The sequence below is a fragment of the Schistosoma haematobium genome, chromosome 4 (assembly GCF_000699445.3).
Source record: "Schistosoma haematobium chromosome 4, whole genome shotgun sequence".
In the NCBI taxonomy this organism is placed as follows: Eukaryota; Metazoa; Platyhelminthes; class Trematoda; order Strigeidida; family Schistosomatidae; genus Schistosoma; species Schistosoma haematobium.
In genome coordinates this window covers 39,546,735-39,557,916 of record NC_067199.1, presented here as the reverse complement: position 1 = coordinate 39,557,916, position 11,182 = coordinate 39,546,735, and the positions used below count along the sequence as shown (strand labels likewise).

The 11,182-nt window shown below is 36.7% G+C and overlaps 1 protein-coding gene across 2 annotated transcripts; it reads right to left on the bottom strand.

Annotated features, from left to right (window-relative positions):
- Positions 1 to 278: 278 nt before the first annotated feature.
- MS3_00010974 (uncharacterized protein) lies at positions 279 to 4,440 on the bottom strand. 2 transcript variants are annotated; one of them, XM_051219387.1, is made up of 2 exons: positions 4,237 to 4,440; positions 279 to 1,453 (listed from the first exon to the last, which is right to left on the bottom strand). In XM_051219387.1, exon 2 carries the CDS (start codon positions 1,430 to 1,432, stop codon positions 452 to 454), a length of 981 nt encoding a protein of 326 aa, XP_051066969.1. In that variant the 5' UTR covers positions 1,433 to 1,453; positions 4,237 to 4,440; the 3' UTR covers positions 279 to 451. The 2 variants fall into 2 exon arrangements, with proteins under 2 accessions (XP_051066969.1, XP_051066968.1); XM_051219386.1 differs by having other exon boundaries at positions 4,422 to 4,440.
- Positions 4,441 to 11,182: the final 6,742 nt, after the last annotated feature.

The window sequence follows — 11,182 nt, the reverse complement described above, 5'->3', positions numbered from 1 at the left end:
CGAGGAAGATAACTACCTAGCTAAAAGAGAAGATATAACTTATAAGTCTAACTATTTTTATTTCTTATAAAGTTAGATGACTAGAGAGTATAACAGGGAAATTTATTTCTCAATAGGAACAACATCCTGTCGACAAATATTTAAATGTGAGGACCACTTATACCAACCAGTGATGTATTTTTCGTCAAATATCTCGTAAAGACAAACATACGAAATAATAAAAACAATTTTTAACCTTTTGATTATGAATAGGTCATTCTAAGCTCACATAAAATGCGTTTATTTGTTCAAAATAGTATATTTTTATTCGTAAAATATAATCTATGTACAAAAAGTGTTACAAAAAATGAGATATCAAGAAAAGACAATACCAAGGTTCTGGAGTGACACAATATTAAAGTGTTTATTACATCAGAAAATGTAATCCAAAGATATACTCGTAAATTAGGCATCATGTGAAGTACGATGGTAATTGAGCAGAAAACTTTGAAGGAATTTTTACATACAACTGCTTTTTACGATCATACACAGCATCTCGTCCCAAGTAACCGTATTCGATAGTTAAATAAGTTTTTAAGTCATGCGGAGCTAGCAAGTTTACACCTTCGAATGTACATGGTATTAAAGGAAAGAAAGAATTATATGGGAATAATTTCTTTTTGCAGTCATATATACCGGGCAAATTCCAGTTTACAAGCAAAGGCTTTATGACATCGAAGGAATCTGAATAAGTAGATAGAGTGAACAAATCAACATGTACTAATGATGGATCCGATTGTATATGACTTGCAATTTTTGAGTTTAAATGATATAATTCACAGGCTTTAAGCAAACCATTAGTGCTGAAAAAGAACTTAATGCGTTTGCAATCACATCCATTGTATGGTATCTCTTCAATGGTTTCAGACATATTGAATTTCTGCGCTTTAAGCCAAAAACGTCTACTGGTACTGGCCGAAAAATCGACATATAAATCAGAATTGACACTGATTAGTAAAGATTCATCCATATTTTCCACACCGAAAACACTTATACCATTTTTTAAACAGCAATGAATCAGTTTAGTGTACGAACTGTTTCCATCAGAATCAAATTCTAAAATGCCCAAGTCAATATCTGTATCATGTGATATGAATTTCCCATCTTCACGGAATACAGATAAAGCTGTGCCACCATAAACAAATGGCTCCAAATCAGCAGCTTTGCATAAATCCAATACAGATTTTAGTAAGTGAACTCTTAATGGTTTCAGACGCCGACTCTGACGCATAATACGCCGAACATTTCTTAAAGAACACGTCCCAAACATATTGAAACTTATATGGGATTCAGAATTTGAGGCGATATCAGCTGATTCCACGTCAGAGATATAGGAATGAAAGAAGGGGAATTCATGTAAATCTACAACTTCATTTGATTCACACTGAGCCATGAAGCTGTTATAAATATCAACCTAGAAACAAAAAACACAAAATTAATTAGGACCCACATTTTTGAATGTCAGTAAAGTATTTCTGTTAGCCTGAAGGATCATTATTACAGATTTCATTAACATTATCAGAGTCCTTTGGAAGAATTTTTCCTATTGCACAGTGAGTTTTGAATGAAGAAAAATTCAAGAACGAAAACCAGTTACTTTTTATTATAAATTAGTTTTGGAATACTCCGGAAAACACTACTTAAAATATATTCGATACTTCAACAAACTGCTGAGCTATAACTTGAACACATAACTCCACAACTAATAGGCATTAGGCCACGTAGAAGCACAAGGCTCGTTTAATTTGTTTAGTATGGGTGAGTCGCAATCAATAGCTCTGACAATCAGCTCAGCTCAGCTCAAAAGCAAGTACATAAACATCAACTCTGCATCTAGTTACTCAGTTTTAACTCCATCAAATTATCAGACATTTATGTTGGTGAAGGTAAAGACCGTTCATTAATCCCTTCCAAATGCAGGAAATCTGAAATCTAACCGTTATCTAAGTAGAATTGGTTTTTCGATACAAAAATATAATCCCTGCTGTTTTAGCTTGTGCAGTTAGAGAGCACACAAACTGATTAGCTGAAACGACAAAGAATTCTGTTACAAAATCAACTTGGTGCCAACAATATTGTCCAAAACTAGAGATGTGAAAAACGTAGCTTAACATACAAGCCTGTAATTTGAAGTTGACAATATTTCAAATGAGATATACCGTTGCTCGTTGAACTTTTTAGGCTTTAAAATGACTTTCACATACCTAGTCGCTTTCTCGACAACTTACGCAAAACAATGACAACATATTTTCAGACTTAATCAGCTTGACATCACAGGGAGTTATTCGTGTACCACAATCGAATTAGTGGCACAAAAAAGACAATTAATGTTGAGGGATCAAAAGTAATCCATAGATGTCACTTTCACCGACTTCATAAAGGCATTTAACAATGCTCCTGATACGAGATTATATAAGTTTAGCAGTATTGAGACCACAATACATTTGATTCAGTGAATAAACGACATTTCAGCTTTATTCAAACAGTAAGGGGTAACTTTGAGTTGTTTGGGTGAAAAACAGTTGATAATCGAGTTTTACAAGATACAGTTCCAGTAGTGATTTTCCTAGCTTTCTGTTCTGTTATATACCAACAATGTGGAAATATGGATAGTGACGAACAACGAAGGGGATAGAGTGGATTTGCACAAAAGATCTTTCAAAATCAGCAGATTTATTTGGTAATTGATGATAAATACCTACAAGTGTATTATGACGCATGCAGCACACCAAGGTACAAGTAAGTACATGGAGAATAGAGATGCGTTACTTGTTCAAACAGTAATTAAGGAGTCAGTATCAGTGAGAACTTATATATCACCCACACTTCTATGCAACAGCTAAAAGCTTGGGAACTGTTTTTCAATACGTGAAGATTTCAGTCAAGTAATGTTAGGGAATTCATGACATTGTATAGTGTTTGGCTGACCAGAACTCGAAAAGAGCATACAAGCAGTTAACCATCAAAATAGCAGTGAACCATAAGAATGGTTTCGAAGAACCATAATTAGATTGATTCATGGAATCTAAAAGCAAACAAACGACGACAGAGAAAATTAAACTTTCCCCTCCCCGTCATACAGAAAGAACACGGATGATCTGGTCAGCCTTTAAACCGACTAAAAGTTTCTCGCCTGCAACAGACTCCTTTATCGTTTAGAATCCATGAAAGCATTGAAAAATGTCTACATAAAATAACCAAACAGCTGTCAGTTGACGCTCGGATTTCTTATTAATTCACCCTCAAGTGAGTCTCATTACTTTAAAAGTGGTTCCATTGGTTTTCTCGACACATTTCAAAAAGAAAGTCGGATGAAATTAAAATTCCACATCGCCAACACTAATATAGGCTTTCTAGACTTCCACGCTTCCTTAATGGGGTCTGTAATAAGCACAAATACTATTTGTCATACGCCCTATTGTAAGCGCGATTCCCCACCCCTTAACCTCTATTAAAAATATCACAGACATAAGTAAAACATACAACAAGAATACATCTAAACTTGTCATGATAAGTATATAACCATGGAGTTTAAAAGAGTAACAGGTCATGCCTGAATCAATGTAACTTAAGATTTGACGGTCGTCAGTTGATGAAAAGATACTTGGAATACCATAAAACAAAACAAATACCATAAAAACCTAAGTATATTTACTGCTATCATTTGATTACTGTAGTCACAAATAAAGGAAATTCTTAATGGTCCCATCTGTTATAGCCGCTCTAAAATCCGCTGTAAACCGATCGTACGTGAGCATCAGGTACTTAGATTAGCGCAGTGACCTTGAAATCCCCCCAAACGCTTCTCACTGGCTCGTCCACAAACTAGTCTACCCCTGAAGATTTGGTTTCAGACTTTCCAAAAGTAAAAAATCAAGGTGGTAATCGTAAGTAAATTATCCTCGCTATGTATGTGGTGCAAACAGTATACTGAACGTTAATATCCGTGGATATATCTACGCATGATTATAATCAAGTGCATATGCGCATTATAATTATTTTTGACATCTTGTTTGATAGGATTCATAAGAACTTCTTTGCTAATTTCCATTTTTGCATTTGTTCAGCGAGGTATCTCAACTATTATATTGTAATAGTTATTTGTATCGGTTAACAATGGGACATCATAAAAACATGAAATAGGAGATCCGTCATGAGTGAGAAACATTCTGTAAGATAAAGAGTGGGAAGTCTCACGTTCTACATACGTCATGATCCTCTATTACAAACACAAACCAACAAATTTCACGACTTTCCGGATTAAACTGGCTCTCGGGGGTCCAATAGTTATAATAGTGGCTAATCTTCAAACATTATCGAGGAATGCCGTAAGCCTTTCCAGTAAAAAGGGACGCTCAGTCCAAAACTTAGACCACTGTTACCTCGACCTTCAGCAGACTTGACCTCACATACTTGTGCAGACAAACAACACCCATAAATGTAAAATGACATAAAACAAAGGCAACGTTGGGGAATGTTTTACATTCATAGTCAATAACGCGTTTTTTGTGAATGACCATTGGCCTTTTATTCGTGATCACAGTCTTCGGTGATAAGGATTGTAGGTCGTCCGGCCTGAGTTTATCCTCGTAGCTGAGTTTCCTTATGAGGACCCTAATTCTCCTTGAAATTGTTCACTGATTGGGGTGATAGTAATGTTTTTAATCTTTACTTTTAACAAACAAGTGAATAACATTCATTCACTGAATATCAATTATTGATAACATAAACATTCAAATGCAAACATGTTCACTTACCACCACACTGTAAAATTATCATGTGGTCTACATCTTACTGATTCGTGTTATCCCACCCACAAAAGTCGACGTCTGACTATCATTGTATAGGCATTCAGCGTAAATTTGACCTAACTGTTCGACATTGAATTTTACTGTGATAGTTTCGGTCTTAATTATTAATGCGAAGAAGTTCAGACAATATAGTATCCGAAATATCGGATTTATTTTGATTTTACTCACTGATATTATTTCAAACATAATATTTGTGAATATTATATATTATCCTAATGTTTTATTTTCGTCTGTTGCTCGGAAAAGCAAATAGTTTTCGAATTTGCGATACATTCTGCGATTGCTCGCTGATTAATAGTTGACAACAGGCTGACATCCACCTAATGTTTTGAGCTCCACACAACTGTCGTGTGGCTCGTTGAAATCCCGTTTTGTTTGACGATAATCGGCGTTAATACACATACACAGATGACTAGGTACAAAGTAATGAGTATGACAGTGTGGACCACAACAAATTCCTTCTATTGTCGCCGACTAGTTTTCTGTGTTCGATCATACAACAAGCAACCTTATATATGTGACAATCGTTTACCTCTAATCGCCTTTTTTGCACTGACTTTCCGAACCAATTCACTTATTCACATTGTCCAATATGATTTGTAAGAGAGTTTCTCACCCTAAACACGGTATACTTGAATTCATTTCATCATTACCGCTTAGGGATATGAACCATTCACAGGTGGTAACTAATGTGTCCTGTCAGTGCGATATTTTTTTACTTTTACGACTAAAAACAATCTGGACAGGCGTTCTACTCTTCTCGAGAATTTAGGGAGTTTGATTCAGTCTAACGATTAGAAGTAACAGCTGAACTGACAGCCCTAGAAATGAAACTCGTGCCTCCTACTTCGTCTGATGTCAAACTTACTAGGGGCGCATCGTAACTTGACAATTTTTCACCATATTAAAGAAGAACAAGGCTTAATCTAGGAGAATCGCTTCAGTGAAACATCAATCTCTACAAACTATTACGAAGCCGGTTTGGAATGTCGGGTTTCAGGTTCATGAGTTCCTAACTTTTAGCGTATTAAGATAATCATCAATGTCGCGTATTACTTCAGCCAGACAGCGATGAATGAATGGTATCGGTCGGCAATACCAAAAGCCCGAAACGTGATTTCATTCGAAATTGTTTCGGAATTAAATCAAAGGAACTTGAATACCTCACACAAGTAAAATAAACCATTAGAATGCTCTCAGTCGCCCTTGTCGCATATAAGTAATTCAAATGAACAACGCCAAAAATTTCATCACAATACATGACGTTGGCCTACTACAGAAGCGATGTCTACACGCGCCCAGTGATAAGTTGTCACCCATCTTACGGAACCATCTCTTACAGCCATCACATGGCATGCCATCTTCAATAAGGCAGACATAATTGTCGTCATCATCGTCAACCGTAAGCAATCATTTTATCTAGTATGCTATATATAAAAAATTAAGGAGATGCGAATAGCAAAAAGCATAACTATGAAAACGTTACAACATAACTTCCTTTAAAGTCATGAACTGATCAATAGCAGACCACCATTAAAAGTCTGTGGGCACTGAGCAACCGTTTCGTCACAGGTAGGACTCATCAGCGGTGCTCATTCACGACTCTTCACGCAGGACTCGAATAGATGTCATATGACCGCGCGCGATCTCTAAGCCTCTAGACCACTGAGCACAACTTCAATTAATCCCCTATATTGTAGCGTTCTCGAACGTTCCAGAATCCCAAGGCTAGTTAAAACGCCATAAGCACTTTTTCATTTGTCCATAACTAACTAATCAAATCGTTGTGTTGAGCGCCCACGACGATGATCTGTTCTGATGTGTCTGTAAACTATCCCTGTTGCATGTGACCTACCAATTGAAAGACATTATTATCCTATTATATTAGTGTGACGCATAATTTTATTCTTTTTCAATAAGACACGCAATACTGGTCGGTATGTTTGTTCGTTTCACGTAATAACTGTAATTCCCTCAATTATTGTACTTATCTAATTGTTTTTACGTTTAGAAACAGATAAAATATAAGTCCGAGTTTTTCTTAATTTGGCTATAGCTTTCACATAGACTCTCTGATCGCCAGTATCGCGTTTACGATTCTATTATTATATATGAAGGACAAATTAAATCTTACGAGTACAACAGATTTTCTGTGCACAAACTAATCTTGGAGTAAAGCGTTCTCCCGGCAGCAATTAAACGCAACTCAATTTCGTAAATGTGCCCTTAAGCTTAGCAACCAATCAGAATGAGGAGGGAATTATTACATCCGCCATCTTTGTAAGCAATGGCGGTCGGCTTTCTTCGTTCTATGCTTCCTTCAGCTACTTCTTTTGTGTAGCTATGTAATTTAATGTCTCAGTGTGCTAAAATGCCGCAGTTAGTGTAATGTTTTGTATGTTGGTGTGAAGTTTATTTCGAATCAGCGATGTTTTCTGGGTTTTTGCTGCTTCTACTCAAGTTAATGTATTTCTTCAGGCAATCTAGCTAGTCTTGTGTTATAAAATGTCGACCGGCTTTCTTCGTTCTGTGTTTTTTACGCTATTTCTTTTGTGTAACTACAGAATTTAATGTTTCAGTGTGCTAAAATCCAGAAGTTAGTGTAATACTCTAAACGTTGGAGCAAACTTTTTCCTGATTTTGCTTTGTTTTCTGGGTTTTATCTGCTGCTACTGAAGTCACTGTGTTTATTCAGCTAAGCTGGCTAGTACTAACATAAGACCTTATGTTTTTAAACGACAATCGGTTATGTTTTACCTTGTTTTCTAGATATCCAAAGCCGAAGTTCGTTTTTATTTAGCTAAAATAATTGTTGCTGCCGTCTGTGACTCTAGCTGTTCGCATGTTCGTTCCTAACTGTCCTTTATGATGTTATCGGCAAAATGAAAGGGAACAATCTGCGTTTTTTAATTTTCAGTTTTATGGACAACACTATCCCACCAACGAGTCAAACTAATACAGAGTGCCCAGCAGTAGCGTATATCGGTATTGATTTCGAAAGGACCCAGACTTCCGACAACTATAGATGAAGTCACAGATGCTACCAATCTATTGCAGAGGGTTTCTTATGAAAAATATGCCATATAACAGTAATGGAGGGGTTGTACTCATTACTCAGTGCGTTAAAGCAAGCTTAACATTGAAAAGCCGGAAATCTGCTACCAGCGTGTAGCGTATGTTTGCTGTTTTGGCCATAAAAGGAAGCCGAAGTGTCATGATCAGGGAGTAATAAGGTTATTAACTGTTATTAAGCTCACTGTTTTATAGATCATATTTCACCACTCGCAAATTTGTGTTTTCTTACGGTATGATGTCAACTGGTACCTAATGTGTTCACCCTTACGATGAAAAGTACCTGCAAATTTTCACCTTCATATTCGAATTATTTTTGGACAACTGTCTTACAGTCTGAGTGCTTCGTACGACCCGAGAAACTCTATTTCTACAACATTCGTAGTTCTAGTATAACTTTCTCACGCAGTAAGTTCAAATTAGACACTAGTCTTTCTAAATAAGCCTGTTAAGCTAATATCCGTATTCTCTATTTCAGATAATCGATGAAGACATGTACCACGTGCATCTGCTGTATACTGCCATTTTATTCTAATTCTAACTGTTATATCTTACTTTTGAATAATAAAATTGCTATATGCAACAGATACAGAATTATTTGTTTTGAGGTAGGTAGGGGAGTCCATGGGATTTTCAGCAGGACCGTATTAATATTCTCATTAAAGAGCTAAGCGAGTGCGTAAACCAGTGTAAGGTACCATACGGGGTGCATTTGAGTTACTAGTGTTCCACTAGTGCGGGCAGGGGCATTACTTGCTTGTCATATGACATTTGAATTAGAAGCTATAAGATAAGAAGCTGGTACGGTTAGGATGTGTAACGCGTGTTCATCCATCAGCTGCCGTGACAACCCATGGTGGTTAGAATAAGCTATGAGAGGACCCGAGTCTGTAGGTCTCGCAAGAAAAGGATGAAGATATGCACCAAATCACCTTATGAAGAGCGCCTACAATCACTTAACCTCTACTCATTAGAGTATAGACGTCTTAGAGGTGACCTAATGGCTTACAATAACCTTAACACTTCTGGACATCCCCTAAAACAACTACTTAACTTAGTCCCAAAAACTAGAGACACAACATAGCAGAACGGACTGTAGACGCAACTTCTACTCCTTAAGAGTTGTCAAATGCTGGAGTCCGCTGCCCGCCGAGCTAATCCAAGCGACTCTCCAGGAGTCCTTCAAGAGGCAAGTGGGTCTATTCTTAAGGATTAAGGGTAGTATCATACTGTGATTTATCAATTTCTTTCTCCTCTTTCATTGTTGACATACCTAGGTTCCTGCCTGGAGGCTTTGGTGACCCCCTGCTACTAGACATGGAAGCCTGTTAAGCGAAAGCTCCTTCCATTCCGTCCACAACCATTTGAACACATGAACTAAGTGTTGAGAGGCTCGCTTATCACAAGTCTCTTGCAACGATTAGGTAGATAAAACTAAGTAGCATTAGATTCAAAAATTTATTCAAGAACTTCCATTAAGAATCGAATATCAAACAAAGGTTTAAACCAAGTTCCCGTTTAAATGTTGTATTGGTAATGTTAAGCTGCAGTTTTTGTTGTTTTTTCCCAAATGAAAGAGTAAAAGAAGTCAAAAAATACTGGGAGTGGTTGCGAGACTAAAATGGACGTCCAGAATCCTTTTTATCATCTGCTGTTCGTTGGGTCTCCCGTAAACAGTTCCATAGGGCCATAGTTCCAAGGGCGAAACAGTTTTTAGGATCTGTGAAGACTCACTCCTGTTGCATTCTAAATGAAAAAATAGTGATGGATTTAGTCAGAAATGTGGAATAGATAAATAACCAAATTACATGTTTTTTAGCAAAGAATTTATGCAGTTGTGATTTACCTTGAGTTCATCAATATTAGATAAGGTCAGCTACTATTACTTGCGCAAAGCATAACACGGGCTTAGTACCGTATTGCAATGCTTTTATTATTTTGCTCCCATTTAAGTATTCCCATGCATCTGTGTCTAGTTTAACAGGAAAGCATACGAACAGAGTAAGTGTCTGATAAACTCAAAGTCCCAGTTGTCAAAAAGATTCTTAACATTTGTCCACAGCCAGCTGCATTTAATGGAGACACAGAACACTCATCTTCTAAGACTGTGTAGTGTCGATTATTATGCCAAGCCCAAATACCTTATTCTAGCTTTCGGACATCCCATTTTATTTGTTCTACTCGAGCCATACTTTGACCTTGTTATTTATTCGCTTATCAATCTAGACTGTTTTTATATGAGCGTATATGTGTGTGACCTTCTTATTCCATTAATCACATGTCTGTAGCTTTATTTTGTCTGACTATAAATATTGAGTAACGCTTGACAAAGATGGGGTTGGCTTCCCAGCCACCTTCCCTGCGTGTCATTTTGTTCTAATCTTTTATTCGCTTCATATTCAAAATATATGTATTCTCAAGTGAATTCTCGTTATTCGACTTATTTAATTCCGTTATTGACTAACTCGATTTAAGTCGACGATTATATACGAGAATAGGCGATAACAAACATTCGTACGCTCTAAAATGGAGACAGATCACGGGCCACTAAAACCATATACTGCTGTTTTGCGGGCAGCTAAAAGCTCAGACACTTAGCTATCTTGCTACCGATGTTATTGTTGGGGAAATTGTTTAATGACAGTGATCATAAAATATGGTCAGTGATAGATGTACAGATTAGAAATAAACACCAAACATACTTATCGCTATCTTATAATGTATGACAGCGACAGCATCAAAAGCACGTCTTTTCCTATTTTTAATCAGACTGATCTGAATCCGTATACACATTAGAAACAGGCAACTCTACTTACTAAACTGATCTGTTTCGTTGCAGGCTTCAAGCACTATACATAAGTATATCATAATTCTTTCAACTAAACTGAATTATACGACAACCAAGAACACTAAACTAAGCAAGTGTCATAATTATTGTTTCATTTGCACAGACATGTTGCTCTAAGTATTTAAATGGACATAATTAAGCCGATAAAACCAAAACACGAAATATAGACCAGTTGAACTTAAGTAAGAAAAAAAAGAAGGATACATATAGACTGCTTTCATACTGAAGACAACAGGCAGTTGTTCATAGAAACATAGTCTACAGTACAACAAACCTGTATTCAGTAAAATCATGCACTGACAGTCTATCTGGAAACAATCAACTATGTGAATAAACTCACCATGACTTGAGATATCATCCCAGCGTGCAATGGACGTACAGTGTAACGCAGTCGGACGTGGCGAATAAAAAT